Source organism: Eublepharis macularius, chromosome 2, assembly GCF_028583425.1.
Source record: "Eublepharis macularius isolate TG4126 chromosome 2, MPM_Emac_v1.0, whole genome shotgun sequence".
Taxonomy (NCBI): Eukaryota; Metazoa; Chordata; class Lepidosauria; order Squamata; family Eublepharidae; genus Eublepharis; species Eublepharis macularius.
The window spans coordinates 65,254,342-65,274,504 of record NC_072791.1 but is presented as its reverse complement, the minus strand read 5'-3'; the positions used below and the strand labels follow the sequence as shown (position 1 = coordinate 65,274,504).

Below are 20,163 nucleotides of genomic sequence, written 5' to 3'. Positions count from 1 at the left end.
TTTATTGCAGAAAAGGTCCATTATAGTCCACTGTCCTGAATAGGAGACTCAGGATGGTACATGATCATTGTTACCAATGAAGAGCAAGCATAGGATACAGAGTAACAATACCCATCTGGAACAGCCTCCCCCCACAGTTCTCAAAACAACATCTTTCAGTCCTGGGAAGCTGCTCTCCTTCAAGGCCAATGCTTGGTGGAACGGTGTTAGACAAAACAGTCTCCTCTGGTGGGAATGCTGCCTGGGAACTGGTGCACCTGAGGAGGAAACACTTAAACACTAAAAGCATTAGAAAATGGAGTCAGTATAGTTTAGATATATACTGGACCTGACAATGTAAACTGTGGGGCTACAGTTGGCTCAGTTTGCTATTTGCCATTATCAACACTGCTCCTTACTAATGTGCTTTTTCCACCCTTGGGTTGTGGACCCATGAAAAAACCAGCTTTCTTAGTGTGAGTGGGCCTCATTCTGCAACTCTATGTGTGGAGCATTGGAGGAGAGACTGGAGGCAGGGTATGTTGGGTGGGGTAAAGAGAGGCAAGGAAGAACTTTTGCAGGCAGTGGTTTGGTCTCTAGTCCTGCTTGTGATTAAAGGAATCCTCTCCTCTACGCATCTTTTCTGCTCTCTCATAAACCTGTGTAATTAACTCAGAAAGATTAACACAGAACCAATATAACATTAACAATCTCCATCATGTTTTGAGTTGCTTGTCTTATTGACCCTTGGTCTGTGCTGATACTACAAGGAATGATAGAGAGAATGACCTTTGGGATGCAATGTGTCACCCATTTGGACTGTCACAAGCGAATGTGGCTACTATTATGGTACCCTCCAATGACCTGCAGCTGGCGTGGCAATCGAGGGAGTCACTTGCCAGCAGATGCTCTAACTAGGCTCACAGATGATCTGGGATGGTACTTGCTTGGATTACAATGACATTGTTCTAGCTTGGAACATTCAACAGGGCTTGAGTGTGTATGTTCAAACCAGAATCCACTGAGAATTCCACAGCTTTCAGTTTCTTATGCCAAAAAGAAGATAATCTTTCAAAATTATCTTTCTTGGTATTATTTTATACATTAGCTATTGTTTTTGTTAATTTGCTTGCTGTAACCCACAGTATATTTTCTTAGATGGGAACAATTAACACAATTGTTATCACCCATTACCCTTATACACAGAGATATACACACACATACAGTGTGAATGGTGAGGATTTCCCAATAAATATATCAAGCTTATGAGAAATCAATAGGATTTTTAGACATGGAAGTTAATGTTCAACTTCGTTTTGAATTGCTGAAAAGACAGAAATATTTGAATCCAATGAATGACCATCGAAAAGAGTCGGGGAAATGGACACCTGTAGATATCAGCGTGCCTTAAGTTGCAACTGCTGGGGAAACAGCATGTTGAAGAGATCACTGCTACTCGTGCATAATACCAGTTGCTTCAGAAGCATTACCTACACAGAGACACAGACACTCGTCCACCCACCTTCGCCTCCAAGGAAGTAGAATGACTTTTGATGCAAGGGGATGCTATGGGAAGAGAGCGGAGAGAAAAGTAGCTCATTTGGATTCAAACGGAGGAGACGACAGAGGGAGCGCTCTGCTTCAGCACCACAAAGAGAGGACAGCTCCTCCTGGGGGTTTTCCTTCATCCAGCCTTGATTTATACGTGAGACATACAGGCAAGAGCACCGGAGATTCCCCGAAACAGCCCGAGGGAAGTCAAGGATCAGACAACCTGTTAAGAACCGTGTCTTCATTTCACTACTTTGCCCCACTGAACAAGACCGCTCTATCTTTTTCCTTTCTTTTTTGCAGCACGTTTTCCCAGTCAATTTTAGCATCGAGTGTTTACAGGAAGCAACAGGCAGATTATCCTAAGGGTGGGAGAAAAGGACTCGACATCTCTCTCTCTCTCTCTCTCCTTCCATTCCCTCTGCAGTTTCTATATGAAACTCATCTTGCAAAATAGCCGCCAGCAGCCCAGAGACTGGAGACAGGAGATCGGGATTCATTCAAGCGGTAAGTAAGCGCTGAGTAAGACCTGGCCTGGGGCCGGAGTCACAGGTAACTGAGGATCACTAAATTCTAGAGAGCGAGCCCAAGGAAGTGCTGTGGATTTTCCTAGGGTTCTTTAGGGTTCTGAGTTTTCTTGCTCTCTCTCCATGTCTTACAACTTTGGCACATGTCCCAGGGAAAGGTGAATCATTTGTAATGAATGATTTTGAATTTTCTCAGATCTTGATCACACAGTTACACTTTTCTTCCACTGACAGCACTTCTAGTTGGGGAGGAGGATAGACTTGCATGTTTATTCTCATGTGTCATACCTGTACGTATGTCTTGCTGCATGATATGTGCAAGGATGTTGGGACTAATCTATCAACATGTGGCTTGCCTGCATGCTTTCCCCTGTGTCCAAATGCTTTCTGTATAACAAAGGCAAAGCAGTGCCCGGGTGAAGCTAGTTAAAATTCAGCCAAGCGGGAAAGGTCTGGTGCCCTCATTTGTCATGCTGGTTAACATGCTCCCACTGGAAATGGGAATGACAATTGAACAGCTTTCTGCAGTCGGGTGACAAGGGGCTGAGTGACACGAGGCCTCCTTTGGTCTCCCTAGTGAGCTAGAAGTGGAAGGGAAATATCCTTTGTGCTCCAGGCAGCTCCATCTCTGTAACAAATGTCTTTGAAACATATCGAGTGACATGCAAATAAATAAAGAAGTCTAGATTAGATTTTAACTCACAATGGGAGCTCTGTTTGGATCGTGCAAAAGAGAAAGGGTTTCTAGATTGCAGCTCACACCAAATTAAGAGGGGAATTGTATGGAGCCGCCTTCTATGAGAGGGGCCATTATCCACCCAGCACAGTACTCCAGTCCTCTTTTCTAGCCTTGCTTTCTGAGTATTCATCCCTTAACTGGAAATACTAGGGGCTGAACACAGGACTTTTGCATGTAAAGCATGTGTTTTGCTTTGATGGCCCCTATCACTTTGAGCCATTTCAGTCAGCAAAAATTAGGCACGTCACCCTTTCATTGACCCTTTTTCATTTTACTGTTGAATCTCTTGGGTTGACTTTAAAGATGCCTGCATATCATTTTATGGGGTTAAAGAAGGATAGCCTTGTGAGTGGTCAAATGTTGTTATAGGAAGGACTACATTAATCTTGAGAAAGTCTTAAAAATAAAGACCATGTGCTTATATTTGTTATTATATTTACATTCATAGTGACACCATCAAGCATGAGGCAGCAGTTCACCAACCTCTTGACCCTTTCCAGAGTTCCACATCCCCTAAACTGAATGCACATTTGTGTAGGAATTTCTGTGACACTTGTCTGTAGATCTTCACATGGCAATCTGGTATGTTAGTGATTCACTGTGTGCTAGGAACACAGCCACGTGACTGGCTGTAGCTTTCATCACAGGAACATGTCAAAGCACCCATTTGTAGGATTGTTACATATCATGACTGGCATTCAAGTTTTATGTCGAATAAATTATCTCTGTCATTTGTGAAACAGACCTGCTGTGGCAGTTTCTTTTATCTCCTTTGTACACTTCTGAGTGCACAAGACAATTGAAAGAGGAAGCGCGCGTGTTGCTTCCTTGAATGTAGTTTCCAGATGCAGGGGAGGACTCCCTGAAAAACTCTGCCACAACAGATCTTGGCAGGTGACATTCCAGAGTGTTTGTGGGGGTGGAAGAGGAACATTTATTTCTTTATTTAAGCAGTAACAGGCCACTTTTCTTCCCAATGGGACCCAAAGTGGCTTGCAACACAATAATATAATGTAAAGAAATGGACGGGCAGGGGCTTTTCAGCACAGAGCAGGTGCTTCTGCCAGCTCATATCTCCAGGCCAGTTCAGGTTTATAAAGGTTACCTGCAAAAAAGCCCTCACAGCAGCTGTCCCAATTCACCTTGCTCCCAATTCACACACTCCCTTCCAGCTCCTGAAATGAATTAATCAGCTAAAGACACCTGGGCATGATGTTTCCGTTTGCATTTTCTTAGACATTAACAGCACGTCTGTAGCTCTCTTGCAGCTTTGTGCCCAGTAAGTGAAGGTTGTTAAATGTGGGCCAGAGCATGGGGGCCAATCTGGATATATGTCACAGCTAGTGCAGATTTTCCATTTGTGTGGCATACGAACATAAGCAAAAGTTTATTGAAATCTCACACATGAAATCATCCTAAATTCTTCTAGTCCTGTTTATTTTGTTTCTAACCAGCCTGTTCAGGATTCAGTATTGAAAAGACCAGTCTGGATGTAGGAGAGCTACCAGTATAATACAACTTATAACTGTGACGAAGAAAGGAAATGGTATCAGGATCCTTATTCAAATAAATGAAAACTATCCTTTCCATCTACACACACACAAGCACATGTGCCATGATCCTTCCCTATAGGTAACTCTTCTCCCATCGACCCCTCCTTCCTTAAAACTGCCAGATATAAGAGGTATATCCTATCTTCTTCCTATAGCAACCCTCCTCCTATACTTCATCCATGAAGACCGCATGTTTCAGAGATGAGGTTTCAGAAAACAGGCTGACTCAGGCAGCCTCTCCTAGAATTGCTGCTGCCACATAATAATTAGGGCCATGACAGCAACATTGCAATAGGGCTGCAAACCTCAAATGTAACACACAGTGCATTAGCATGAATATATATTGGATTTTTTTTCTTTCTCAGTGAAGAAACTCACTCTATGATTCTCCATATAAAGCTCTGCTAAGGAAGAAAGTGCCACTCACTTACTGATTGTAAAAAGGATAACTGCCCTCCCCTGTTCTCCATTCAAAGATCTTTTGCTCCCCCATGTGACAAGATACGGAATACTCTGGGTTATCTGATAACAGATATTCTATTATTCGGCATTTTTAAAACCCTCAGTCAATGTCACTGATTTCTAACTATTGTGGGGTAATTTTGTATTTCATAAAATCATATTGCTGCAATCATGTGGTAAGTTCATATCCCAACCTGTAGGCACAATCAACAGAGTATTTTAAAAGTATTTTTAAACATTAAGATTACAAGTTGAAGAATATTTTTAATGTCCTGAACTCAAACCATTATACAGCAGTATTGCTGAAAGTGGGGGGTGGGGGGAAATCAAATTACTTTTAACTTTTCATGAGAACAGTAACAGAAAGTGTTACTGAAATAATTCCCACCCCCCAAACACATTTGCTTACTTTACAGATTGTTATAACAACTGAGGAATTTCACTTGCATTCCGCAGACTGCAGTACTAATGCACAGTGTTGTATGTAAATAAATTGCTGCCAATCTCCATACCTTTTGTGGGTTTTCCAGTTAGCTGACTTTGGCCAAACAGCACAACATCCTCTCATCTTTGCAACGTTTTCTGCCAGCAGTCACTTCCAGACTAGATGACTGCAGCTCGCTCTACACAGGGCTGGGTCTGGTCCGGAAATTACAGCGGGTCTCGAATGCAGCTGCGGGTGTCCTTGCGGGTATTCTGCTTAGGGCACATATAACTCCTGTCTTAGGACAGCTGCACTGGCTACCCATAGAATTCTGAATCAGGTTCAAGGTTTCAGTTTTCACCTATAAGGCCCTTAGCGAACTGGGACCAGCGTATCTACAGGACTGCCTCTCACCATATATGCCCCGGAGGATGCTTTGATCAGCTGGAAAAAATCTGCTGGTGATCCCTGACCTCTGGGAGGCTCGCCTGGCGTTGACCAGAGCCAGGGCCTTTTCAGTCCTGGCTCTGACCTGGTGGAACACTCTTGTCTGTGGAAACTCAGGCCCAACCAGACACATTATCCTTTCATTGGGCCTGTAAGAGGGAGTTGTTCCACCAGGCATATGGTTGAGGCTGGGGTGTAGGTGTGCCTCCCTGCCAGCCTCCTGTCCAGGGGGGAGGTATTGTGACCCCCTCTGAGGTTTCCATCAGACTGGTTGCTCTCTCCACCTCCCGCCCTTTGAACGTAAATGGGGCAGGGCATATTTTGGGGACCACTATCTTGAGTTTTATCGTTATATGAACTGAGTTTTATCATTGTATGAACTGTTTTACTGTGTTTAAACCTGGTTGTTACTCCACTCTGAGCCCATCATGGGGAGAGTGGACAAAAAATCGAATAAATGAAATGAATGGTAGAGTCTGAGCCTTGGTAATTCAGGCTAAGATTTCATGGGCCTATTCAGATGGCAGAGATTTAGCATGCCCCCCCCCGCCCCCATCTATTAGCTGTTCTCCAGTTTCAGCCAAGAACAAGCACTGTCTCTTTGTGTATCAGATATGTACTACTAGGTAGAGCTGTGGTCTAACCAAGCAATAAACTGGTAATGGCTTTCTCTGTCATGGTCCCCACCTGATGGAATGGCCTGTCTGATGAAGTTAGGAAGGCTCCCACTTTCCTGACTTTTCATGAACTGTGAAAATATTCAGGAGGGCTTTTTTATGCAGGTAGGAGGGCTGTAGTGTAAAGAAATGGTTCAAAGAGATGCACTGGTAAAAAGATAGGGACTCTGGATTATACTACTGTCTACTGTCTACTGCTGTAAGTATGTTCCTGCTGGGTAATTTCTGCGCTGTTTAATATGTCACGTTTAGAATTACTTATGCTCTGTTTCAGCAGTGTTCCAGTTCTGTATTAGATTTCCAATTGTTTTCAAATTGCTGCAAATTTTGCAATGCATACTTATTGCATTGTTCATTGAATGTCCCAGCTGTTGATCACATTGACTGACACTGTGTAATCTGCCTGGAGTCTCAGTGAGAAAGGTAGACTACATAAATAAATAGCAGCAACATCAAGCATATTCAAGAGCAGCAACACTGGCCGCCTGTTCATTTTACACTAGCAACATGGCCGATGTTATCCATCCCACTTTTGCTTTGGTTGCAGTCAAGAATGATGCTCTGTTTCCTGTGCTCTCCACCCATCAACAGGTCATGGTGTATGCTGCTGAATAGTAAAAACACAACTTTTGACCTCTTGAGTGCATAGGAAACCAAGGTGAAATTCCGCCAAACAGAAATGGATGACAACATCTTTCTCCTAGCATTTGGCTGCATTTCTTTGGGAACATCAGCCTTGTTTTTTCTTAATGGTTTCAACACATGTCAAATTGAGCAGGAGTCCAGTAGCTCCTTAAAGATGAATAACATTTATGCCACCATAAACTGTTGTGAATCAGAGCTCACTTCTTCAGGTGCGCAGGAGTGTCCATCTAAAACAGCTAAATATATACTATGCTTTCAAACAACAGAAAAAGAGGTGAGGGAGTGGAGAGATGTTACAAGGAGAGGCCAGGTGTGAAACAAGAATCAGCCAAAGACCAGCAAAAACTATTCCAACTGTTGATAGATAGGCAGTGTAGGATAAACATTAAATCTATTTAAGAGAAATATGGAGTGAGAGACCATAAGCAGATTCAATAGGGCAGTAGAGAGACCACACAGAGGTTCAGCTGAATAAATTAACACCTGTAAAGGGTGGGTTACGCTGAGGCATAAGCACTTATAGTGAGCAAGGAAACCAAGACCTTTTTCAAGCATTGAATATTCAAGCATTGTCTTGAATTTGTTAATGAATTCTAATTTATCACTTTTGCATTGGATCCTATGAAGAACAGCAACAGAAAGCTCTAGAATGACATGGTCTTCCACTGATTTCTGAACACTGCAGTTTTTAATGTCAGCTTTGTGTCTGTTTAGTGTGTGTGTGTGTGTGTGTGTGTGTGTGTGTGGAGGCTGTTTCTGTTTGTCTAATGTAGAGAGCAGAAGAGTATTGTTGACACAAATTATATTGGCATATATTAAACTGGAGGATGAATGAGTGGATAGCCACAATGGAATGGCTACTGTTACTTGGTTCTGTTAATAATATCGCCTGGCTATATCTTGGGAAAAGGCTGTAATCTGGGCTTGTTGCAGGGTAGCTTGTTAGGTGAACCATGGTTGTTAGTGAAAGGCTGTTTTAAGTTGATGGGCTGCCTATAAGCAGAGCAAGGCCTACAAATCCAAGGCCTGTGAAAGAGAAGTATCATTATCCAGGATGGGCTGTAAATGTTTATGTGCCCATCACATAGTTACACACTGGTGTCCAGACACAAATGCAATTTGTAATATGGAGTATGTGCTTAATGAATGTGCTTAATGAATTTGGTGGTAGTCCAACAAGGCAAGGCAAGAAAAACTTTTGAGGGGTTTGCCTTGCTAAAGCATGTGAATAACCCCAAGAAGAAACCCTCAACAGCGTGTGAAAGGAGCAATAGAGTGAGAGTGTCTGTCTAGGAGACCCCTGTCGCCAAGTTAAGAGAGTGAAAATGGAAAAGCAACACTTTTACCAGAGGCCGTAGTGTGTGTTTTCCAGGCATATCAAGGGGATCTCCATGCTAGTGTATGAGGGCAGCTTTTCTAAGAACATAAAAACACTCTGAGATAAAAGAGTAAGTCTACAAACAGGATGAAAGGATTCAGTTGCCCACAGGGGATGTGATCTTTTACCCTGCTCCCTGTGGCCACCCTCTTGGCTGATAGTTGTGATCAAAGCAGTTAATAGGCACTGCTCCAGCTGGCCATCTCTGGCTTTTGCAAGAAGGGAAGGCACAAGCTCCTCTTAACTCTGTCGTGTCATTTAATACATTGTATACCTTCAGACAGAGGAAGTATTCTTCTGAAAGGAAATCCTGAGTTCAAAAAATGGATATCAGTCTCTAATATCTCTGTACTGAACACTTTAGAAAAAAGGAACTTAACATGTAAAGCAATGCCTGTTTTTGTGAAATTAGGGAGGAAAACATCACTTCTAGATCAACTCCAGCTTTATGGAATTTCTTGACCACATTGGCTTATGCGAGCCTCATCACTACCTTAGAGTAGAGGATGAACAGAGGATGTCAGGTGAGGGATGTGTGGGAGAACAGCAGGATGTGAGAATAGCAGGTTGCAGTGGTTAGTGTTGGACTAGGATCTGGGAGACTCGGGTTCAAATCCACTCATTGTCATGGAAGCTTACTGGGTGATCCTGGGCCAGTCACACACTCAGACTAACCTACCTCAGAAGGTTGTTGTGAGGATAAAATTGAGGAGAGGAGAACGCTTTGGGTCCCCATTAGGAAGAAAAGTGGGGCATAACTGAATTAAATAAGCAAGTCTCTTAGAGAGCAACCCTAAGCACATCTCCTCAGAATCCTACTCTTGCCTACTCACTGGGGCTTATTCCCAGAAAGTGTTCTTAGGATGGCAGTGTTCATGAGTTAAGGCACCATCAATGGCCCATTGGTGCCAGCTGTGATCTTAGATTATTCCTGAAACAGGTTGTGCTGGCAACAATGGAAAAAGAAATCCCTATTCCTTTGCTTACATAGAAAGTTATCCTGAAATACCTTTCCCCATTCCAACAAATCTTCTAACTCTAGGCTTATATTCCTATCATTGCAAGAAATCTGCCAGTGGTATACAGCCTAATCTACAGGTTATCTTTTAGGAAGGGACCTTTCATTTATTTCTGAGGTAAGATGACTGCATATTTCTTGCAATTGCATCTGAATGGATGATATTTAACACCATTTTTCCTATAAATGAAAAATGTTAAACGATTTGCAGTCTCAACATAACCTTCCCTTTTCATGAAGAAAAAAAATAAAAATAGAAGCAAATGTTAAATCTTTTGGAATTCAGAGCACTTGCTTGGAAAAAAAAGATCATATCAATCACTGGGAGCTAAAATGATCAAAATAAACTGAGAACATTGTCATAGAATAAGAAAAAACAGTTCAACATAATCTTAGATATATAAGACTAGCAACAGATCAGGCCCTAGAAAACCCAGGAACACTGGGCTTCCTGCCCCCGCAGTGCCCTCCAGAGGGACGGGCTGGCTCGCCTGGCCATCCTGCCACGGCAGCGCCCTCTGGAGGGACGAGCCAGCTCTCCTGGCCTTCCCCTCATGGTGGCGCCCTCCGGAGGGATGGACTAGCTCACCTGGCCATTATGCCACGGCAGCGCCCTCTGGAGGTCGCATTGGCCATGACACAGTTTTTATTCTGGTGCTCCTGCGTAGGCATACCAGGAAAAAAAGGGGCATCATCGCCAATATAGCTTGCCATTTATATAGAAAAAGAAGATGGAATCCATGTCTAAGGTGAATTGTTAACTTTAGAGCTAGCCATCAGTCAGGCCTTACCACAAGAATCTCTTTTCAGTGATACAGCCTCAGTCCTGAACCTGGACAAGCAAATATGACAAGGACGGCCACTGAACAAGTGCAGAATCAGTGCCTGGGTCTCCTGTGATTTTTTTTTAAATTTAGCTGTTTATTTGCTTAACAATGCTTTCAAGGTGGCTCCTGCATACAAAATATAAAACATTTTTTTAATAGCAACAACTCCCAAAGACCATTAATCTCAGTAATTAAAGATCCCTTCACAAAGCAGATCCAGAAGCAAATCAAGAAGGAGAAAACAGGAATATTAAGAATCTATAAAAGGAGTAACATCACAGGAGATGAAAAAATAATCTATCATACAAAGGCTAGAAAGAATACTCACAAACACACACAAAAAACTAATGTTTTGCCTAGCCACTGAAACAAGCCAAATGAACAAACAAAGAAAATGGTTCTTTTTCATGTGTGGCTCCTTTCTTGTTCCTAGGTGTATATTTTATTTGACCAAATTCTTTTGGATCTGGAGGAAAAAGGTCCAGGTGGCACAGAATCCAATTCCACTAATCACAGTATCTGGCACCCGCATGTTTCTTATTGTTGGCTGCCAAGGGTTTGCCAAGCATTGGGATCTAAGCTGTATAGGATTAAGGTGGAAAGAGGAGAAGAGTGCAGGGACAATGGAGCATGTGGTAAGGGCCTTTGATATCACAGGTAGCTGATTTAAAGGAGCAGCCTTCTGGCGTTAGGAGCATTTTTAGTTCCAAATATCTTCACCCCCAAAATCATTGGGACTGCCTCTCTCTCTGTGTTCCTCCACAGCAGCTTTGCTCATCTAAACAGGGTTTCCTGCAGGTGCCACCCTGCACATGGGTGAAATCAACAGCTGCCCATACGCATGCATTCTCTGTGGTGGCCCCTGCCCTGTGGAATGGCCTGCCTGAGAAAGTTAGGAGAGCCCTCACTTTCCTGGCCTTTCACAAACAATGCAAAACTGAATTATTCAAAAGGGCTTTTTACTCAGATAGGAGGATTGTATTGTAGGGAGGTGGTCTTAAGGAGATGCTTCACCAATGAGTTAGGCACCATAGACTTCAGCATTATGTTGCTTTACGTACTATCTATTGTTTTATGTATATGCTCCTATGTACTACCTGTTGCCTTAAGTATGACCCTACTGTGTAAGGAGTCAGCCTGGCCTCTGCCATCTTTAATAGCTACTTACTATAGCTACCGGTGATATAAAATCACAAGGCCCCTGTATTAAATGCAGTTTGGCTTGCAAACAGGAGAACTCCAGCTAGCAGTTGCTGAGTCCGGCCCGGGAGACCCAGGCATGAATGGAATGCCAAATGTTAATGCAGACCGAGCAGTGGTGATTAGTTTTACCCTATAAGAGTAGTGCCCTTGCCCCATTCAAATCGTGCACACTTAGTGGATCTGAAGTTCTACTCTCTTGAGGTTGCCCTAAGCCTCTTGCTCTCTTGGCCAAGAATGCTGGCGTTTGAAGCTGCTCTCTTCCTCCATGGACTGGACTACTCTTCAGGATAGGTAGATATACTTTGCCCTCTCTCTGTTCCAACTTCTGACTAGCTTCCTAGGACTCTATGTTTGGGTAACCATTTTATTATTTACTCCTCTCTGTATGTGTTTCCTCTTTAATAAAATATTGCTCTTTGAACCTAAAGCACCAGCCTCATTGCTATCTTGGATAGACCCCATAGAAATTGGTGGAAAAGATCCTGTAGTTACTGCTTCTCGCATAGTCATCTTCCTTGCTGCTAATTCCCCCATTCTGAATTGGTCTTCCCCAAGGAGACCAATTCAGGTAACAACTGGGTAGTTCTATATTGTCTAATGTCAATCCTAGAATTGTTTATGCTCTGTTTCAGCATTTCTTCAACTCTGTATCAGATTTTTGCTAATGTTATGTCTTTTAAAACTTTCATTTATTTAACCTATGGCATTGTTTATTGAAATGTCCTTGATATTAACTGTACTAATCTCACACTATGTAATCCACCTTGAGTCTCAATGAGAAGGGTGGACTATAAATGACATAAATAAAAATAAATAAAAAGTAACAGAACGTTTGAAGTTCTGTTGGTATACTTATGCAGTTCTCTACACTGAGTGAGTTTCTGTGGAAACCTGTGGAACTGGTATTCCTGACTGCCAAATTATCCAAAGGGTACCTAAGGTCTGCAAGACTGAAAACCTATAATGTATTACATCCCATACAAATAGCATAGAGATTCCAAGGAACATTTTAAGATTGTCAGAGAAAATGATCTTGCTAGAATGGATACAGTACTTCAGGTGAAACTGGGACTATCTTGTGACTCTAGTTTGCCATGGAAATGGTCCTAATTAGAGAGGGCTGTTGCCACCTTTACTTCAGTTACATGTGATTATTCTTTGAAATCATCTGGATTTCTGGTTATTATGAAATTTTAAAAAGTAACCATAACGTGTTCTTCAAGTGCAGCTTAATCTTGAAGAGGAAAGGAACCTTTAAATCTTTCTATGAATCTTGTTTATTTCGAATAAAAATGTGCCCTGAGCTCTACTACTGAATTTTGATTACTAACTCAGGACAATTCCTAAGTAAGATACTATCAGCCAGGCTTTCTGCAGGATTGGTTGGTTTTGGTGTTGGAGTGGAGGAGAACATCTTTGTCCACTGAGAAAGTACACTTGCCATTGGTAATAGCATCGTCTGCAATAGAAACAGTTCATCTTTCAAATGTGTTTATTTCGCAAAGTTTTACAGTGCCATCCTAACCACAGTTACTAGACTCAGCTTAGGAGTGCACTGTTCGTTTCACATCTTCTTTCATTTCACACCTTCATACAATCAATGTCCCTTAAGTTGCCAAATCTATTTACACAGTAAAGAAAAGGGCACCATGACCAGAAAGGTGTCGCTTATCACTGTCTCTACACAACAAGCCAATCTGGCTCACTGGAGGTGAAGCCACTATTACCTGTCAGTTAGTTTGTCTGTCTGTCTAAACACACACACGCACACACACACTAAGTGCAGGAAAAAGAAGTTTGATTGAATTTAGAAGATACAGTAAGATTCATTTACCACTACATTCACTTGTAAGACAGTTTTATTCTAGCAAGCATTTGGTGGAGGGTGAACTGTTTCAGTAGATTTGACGGCATGCTTTTTATATCTGTATGTTTTATGCCTCTCCCTCTCCACTTGAAAGATGCCTGCCATTCATACCTCCTCAGAAGGCCTGGCAAATTATAGTGCTGTGGCAGCTAGCTAACCATCCTTTTGTTAGGCTTATATGACTCAGCATGGGCCAACTGATGTTTCTTCAGCTGTTTTGTTAGGAGATGCCCACCCCAGCTCGATCAAGTATAAATCAGAGCTTGGAGGAGGTGACCCTTGAAGCTATAGAGAAGGGGAAGGGGCAGCTCTAGGGAAGGGGGAGTTATTTAGGAGAGGGAGAAGTCTGTGCCTCAAAAATACTTGATTGGCATGATTGCAGCTGAGTGGTTAAATGGGATGAAGCTGATATTCACGTATTTATTATACATGTTGCAAAAGTTCATTTTATAGAAAAAATAAAACAATAGATTAGCCCATTCATCAACAGAAAATGGAAGATAGTGTTTTGGGGAAAGTAGTGTTTCAGTTTTATTCTTGCTAAGTTCATTCATATGATATTTTAGAATTTTAAAACTATTGACATCAGTTTCCATGCGTTTGTGTTTACTGAGGTCAGCATGGACTGTTTGAGGAAGACTAAATGATTACGTTTGAGAAGGACTAAGTGACTCAGAGCCAAGCGATGCCTGACACAGGTTGGACACTTGTCAGCTTCCCTCAAGTTTTGATGGGAAATGTAGGCATCCTGGTTTTGCAGCTGTAATGGAGAGCCAAGCTGCAAGACCAGGACACCTACATTTCCCATCAAAACTTGAGGGAAGCTGACAAGTGTCCAACTTGTGTCAGGTGTCACTTGTAGCTTGGCTCTAAGCCAAGGCTTCAGGGAAAAGGTGGGTTTTGAGGAACGGTTTGATCTGAGAGAGGGAGGGAGGGAGGGAGGGGAGAGAGAGGGAGCACGCATACCACTTCTGGAAAGGAGTTTCAGGCATATAGGGCAGGAAGGCAAACATTAATAAAGCTGTTTTAGAGAGCAGGAAACCTTCCAATGTGGTAGAAACAGGAGTGAAAGTCAGGGTCAGGGATGTATCAGAATAGCGAGACAGAAAAGTGGGTCCTGTTCGGGACATAAATAAATGGAAAGTAAAGACATAGCTTTAAAGCTCTTGATAGAGAGAACTAGGCGAGTGCACTGCAGAAATTGACAGGTGGTCATGGAGCATCTGAAGATAGCACAAAAGAGAACCGGTGTTGTATAGCGCTTAAAGTGGCAGACTGGTGTTCAGGTCCCTATTTAGCCATGGACTTCATTCGGTAACCTTCGGCTGGTCATTCTTTCTCAGTCTGATCTGCCTTATGGGATAGCAGGAAAGGTAACGGAAGAAAAGAACAAGATTCGAGTCCTGTAGCACCTTAAAGACCAACAAGATTTCCTAGGTATAAACTTTCAAGAGACAAATCTCCCTTCCTCAGGAGGAAAAGAAGAGAATCACATAAATTGTCCTGAGCTTTTTGGAGGAAGGGTGGAATAAAAATAGATCTCATATAAGGACAAAATGGTGAAATTATAGCTTAAAGAAAAGCAGAAGTGGATGAAATTGACCACATGTTCAGCTTTCTCAAGCATAAAACAGCAAACAAGCCTTCACGTGAAATCAGTTAGGATTAGACAAGGAAGACAATGGACAGCAGGAAGTGAGCAAAATGAGAACCAGAAGTTAAGAACATGTTTATAGAACCAAATACGTCTCACCTACAAGGGTCAAATAGTGTTGGGAGAGAAGTCTAAGGGAAATAGATCTGGGGGAAAATAGAAATGGTGTTACAGAACATGATCTAGAAAAGAATACCAAACAGTAAAGGAGAACAAGGAAGAAAAGAAGAATGCATTATAAAACATGGGAGAGTCTGTAGGTCTTAGAAGGTACAGGATGTAGTTTGTGGGAGCTGCAAAAGCAAGAACAAGAGGTTTAGTTCCATGTAATGCAAGGCTCAGAGCCAAGCTACAAGTGACACCTTACACAGGTTGGACACTTGTCAGCTTCCCTCAAGTTTAAAAAAAAAGTTTTGATGGGAAATGTAGGCATTCTGGTTTTGCAGCTTGGCTCTCCATTTAATTGAAGTTTACAGAGTGGCAGTTTATGGGAGGCTGAACATGTGGTCAAGAGGGGAGTGCAGGTGTCAGGCTCTCGCCGGGTGCTCCCCTCCCCCTCCGCTGGGTGTGTGTGTGTGTGTAGGGGGGGGGTTCCGTAAACTTCAATTAAATGGAGAGCCAAGCTGAAAGACCAGGACGCCTACATTTCCCATCAGCTTGAGGTAAGCTGACAAGTGTCCAACCTGTGTCAGGTGTCAGTTGTAGCTTGGGTCTCAGTGTTGGCATTCATATATCACCCCCTATCTAACTTTATCTCAGTTTGCTCTCAATTTGTTCTGTTTTGCTGAAATAGAAGAACAAGAAACTTCTGTTCAGATGTCTTTCAATGTCTTTTCTCTCTAACCAATGTTCCTTTCTCTTTTTACAATTATTTTTAAAACAAAGATTACATAAGCATCACCACAGCCAAGCCAAACTCCAACATGGAGGCACGCTATCAACTTTCCAATGACTCCTCAAACACTTCAGTTCCTATTTTCATGGGCCTGGACCTCCTCTTTGAACTGAAACCCCTCTTCATTCCTCTCTATGCCATCCTAGTGACTGTGGCCTGCACAGGAAATTTCTTGCTGGTCCTTCTCATTGGTTTCACCAAAAAGTTGCATTGTACCACTAACTTCCTTATTGGGAACTTGGCAACAGCTGACCTGATTATGTGCCTTTTCTGTGTCCCACTGACTGCCTCTTATGCATTTGAGGTTCGGGGATGGCTCTTTGGGATATTCATGTGCTACTTTGTCACCCTCATGCAAGTGACTACGGTGTTTGTTTCTGTCCTGTCCCTCACGGCTATTGCTGTGGATCGATATATCGTTGTTGCATATCCCATTCGCAAAAGGATAAGATGCAAGTCCTGTGTCTACATTGTGGCCTTCATTTGGTTGCTGTCCATTGTATTATCTATACCCACATCGATGCGTACCCATTATTTGGATCTCAACAGTATTGGCCATGACATGATTATCTGTGAAGAATTCTGGAAGCACCAGGAGACAGAGAGGTTAATGTATTCTTGCTTGATGCTCCTGTTGTCATACATGCTGCCACTTTCTGCTGCTTCTATCTCTTACTGTGCCATTTTATACCACCTCCGGAACAGAAATGTCCCAGGAGCTGTATATCATAACAAAGAGAAATGGGCCAAAAAGAAGCAGAAGACTTTTCGGATGCTGGTCATCTCAGTCATGTGTTTTGCTGTTTGCTGGCTGCCTCTTCAGATGGTTAACCTGATCAGAGATATTGATGAAGATTTTACAATTCTAGACAAGAGGTATGTGAATGTCATTCAAGTGTCCTGCCATGTGATTGCAATGAGCTCTGCGTGCTTCAATCCATTCATCTATGCCTCTCTCCATGACAAGTTCCGACTCCACATTAAAAACTACTTTTATTACAAGAAGAAGTCAAGCATCATGTCCCGCAAGACTTCCCGGCTCAATACCTGCTCGACTTTGGCAGAGATCCCTGTGGGTGTAACAGAGAACATTGCTCTGCAAGGGAAATTTCCTTTTAATGCAAATGCTGAAACTATACAAATGTGAATAGATCTGATTTATTGTTGTAGGAGGTACGCTGGACATCTCCTTTTGGACTATATCATATCTGATATAACACCTGCCCTACAACTGTAGAGCCACAATATGGCATTAGTTAAAAAGACACACACCAGATCTGTAATATGGCATTACAAAATGAGAGACAGTGAATGAATTAGAAAAAGGGAAACAGATGGGATTTCTCGTCAACAAAGCAGCTAATATGAAAAATACAGCTGTTAGCACATGCTTTGTAAAATTGTTCTAAGATAAAATTGCAGTCAGTTTAATTGACTCTGGGATTTAATTCAAATCAATATTTGAACTTGCTGCTGCCTTAGAAAGCAGTGCTCTGTTCTCATGAAAGATGTGTTGTAAAAGCCAATCCAAAATTTTAAATGTATAAGATCAATTGACATCACAACTGATGTAGCACTTACATTCCAGAGAGCCCCCAGTCACAGTTCAGGGCCTCCTATGTCATTGCCTCTATATTGCTGGTAGTGTAAACCTAGAACCCCTGTGCTTCAAATGTCTTCCCAGGACTCCTCCCTTGTGTTACTATCACACCAATTGTATAAATGGTCATGTTTAGGGATGGTCTATATTATTTTGGTAAGGTAAGATGGGATCCTATGAGACTTGTTAGATTAATGCTCCAAGAGATAACAGCCATTGTCTTTCAGATTGGATCATTTACTCTTTTGGATTGGATCTTGTCTTTGCTTGTACTCTGCTTTGCAGAATAACAAACCATGTTTGGAGATTCTGAACTTTTTAATAAAATACTGGCAGAAATGTTATCTTCACATTAACCCCTTGGCCCTAGTACTGCTATTATACATTTAGACTTTTTAAAATGTTTATACAACTTCTTGGGGATCTGGACAAGTTGTAGGATGATCTAGCAAATCTACACAGTGCTATACTTGTCCAATATTACATCACTGGTAGCCAGTTTACACCAGAGGTTTCCCCTAAATATGAACATCTGTGGCTCCTCCTTGGCCTTACACTTGCCTGTAATTAGCCATCCTATTGAAGCAGGGATATCCTGGATCCAGAACAATTCAGAGTCTCCAAAAGTTTGAAAGATAGATGTGCTTCATTCATGTTTAGGGATATTCCTAGGTTAATACATAGTAAAAGATACACTTTCACACTTCAGAGCTAATTTAACCTTCACATCTGTTCTCCTTCCTATTCTCCTGCCTCTTTTTCTGTCTCTGAATATCCAGGATTCCCTGATTCCATCTTTGCACAACCTGTGACTCACCAAGCAGAAAGTAACCTAACAGTAACTTTATTGAGTCCCTGGTGGGCTGAATTTGGCTTGCAGGGTCATAGGTTGGGGCAAACCTGCCTGATATTTCTGGGACTGCCTTGATAAAAACAGAAGTACAGTAAAACTTTAAAGACTTAACTTCTATTTATTTGACTTCAATAGATTAACAAGGCTACCTCTCTGGAACAGCTGATCCATGATAACCTTTCTCTAAACTGTTACACAAAATCAGTATCTTTCCACATCCTGGTTTACAGGGAGAATCTACAACAAAAAGTATTATGTAAATCAATAGGGCTTCTAAATGGAAATGGTAAAAAGCAATGAGAACAGGACTCATAAACCCTGGAGATGTGAGTGCTTCTGTGTCTCTTTCTCTCTGACCTCTTCTCATAGTCACTCTATTATAGAATGGGTGTGGTTTTGCCAGTTTCTCCTGTGTTGTTTAGCAAATACTGCCTTTAAGAAAATTATATAGCTTTCTGATGCATATATATATGAACTGTTTCTGTTTAGCATACTGAACACTGGAATAAGTTTCAGGAAGATTTCCATACTGCTGGAAATTGTCTTATGAAGATCTCCCCACCATCATGATTTTAGGCAATTACTAGAAAACAAATAACTAATTACATTTAAATTCATTTAAACATCATCAAAACACTTATTTTGAAAAAATGGGACACAAGAAAAATTTAATCACCATTCTTTTTTAGAAAGGAGGGCTATGCTTAATGTTTAGTTTTTCATTCTCCATTATAACAAGAAAGCAAAACACAAAAAGCAAACACAATTAACTAGCATGTCTAGTAATTAACCTTTATCCTTTAGTTGATTAATTTATTGATTAGAGAGATTAAAGCTGTCAGCCCTGTACAAATTTACAGCGCACAATCTAGTCAAAGTTCAACTTTTAAATGTTACTCTTATTTCAATGGCAGGTTTAAGCAGCTCTCCCAGTTCACTTGATTTTTGAGACTTGTGTGCCGTTATGGTAAACCCCAAGTCTTTATTTAATACAAGCCTATCTAACTTGCTTCATGAAGTGAGGGGTTTGCTGGCAAAATCTAAGTTTTTCTAAAACAGACCCTTGTTAGAGAAATATTGCTTTGGTAAACATAACTGGAGGATTAGGTGCATCTGGAAAGTTTTATCAATGTTGAAATCACTTGGATGGCTCTATTTCAAATACAGCTCAGTCAGACGAACTCAGACTGTTGGGTTATAACGCCTGCAGCGAGCTTCCTGTCAATTCTTGCAAATGCAGAAGGACTGCACATTTTTAAAGGCCTTTGTGTGTTTTAATGATTCTGTCAGGGAGTTGCCCCCTTGTCCCTCTCCCATCCTGAGTCAGCAACTGCTTGCTCAGACTCCTAGGAGGCCCAGGAAACCAGGAGAGCTCCATTTACTAAGACTTTGCAGCCTGCGAGAGAGAGTGTGAGCTCACCCAGGTGACACAATATACAGTGCAAGAGGCAGTGAACCAAAACAGGCAAGGTAAAAGGTATTTTATTTGAAGAAATTTAGGAGGGTCAACACAAAAGGCTGATGTTACCCAGTCAAGCTTTGCAAACATAAAAAACAACAAATCCTTACTAATACTAAGGCTAAATAAGGTTAACTTAGATGAGTCAGGCTGGCTGGCTAATAACTCTTTAGCTGAACCTCAGCAATAAGGTGCCAGGCTAGTCTTGCAATGCTGGAGAAGGGAGGCTGACAGAGCTGGTGAAGCCCTCCTGATAAGGGTGTTCAAAACAAAGCAATGATCCAGCAGCGAGAGGAAAAGCCACCTCCATGGCTGAAACAGTTATGTCTTAAAGCAGATTCAACCAAGCAGGGTATAACTCTAATTAGCAGCTGCTGCCCGGAGAACTTATGAGAGGAAATAAAA

At 41.8% G+C, this 20,163-nt stretch overlaps 1 protein-coding gene across 1 annotated transcript; it reads left to right on the top strand.

Annotated features, from left to right (window-relative positions):
- Nucleotides 1-15,874: 15,874 nt before the first annotated feature.
- On the top strand, nt 15,875-16,993 carry LOC129323388 (prolactin-releasing peptide receptor-like). Its single transcript, XM_054969921.1, has one exon. It carries the CDS (start codon nt 15,875-15,877, stop codon nt 16,991-16,993), a length of 1,119 nt encoding a protein of 372 aa, XP_054825896.1.
- Nucleotides 16,994-20,163: the final 3,170 nt, after the last annotated feature.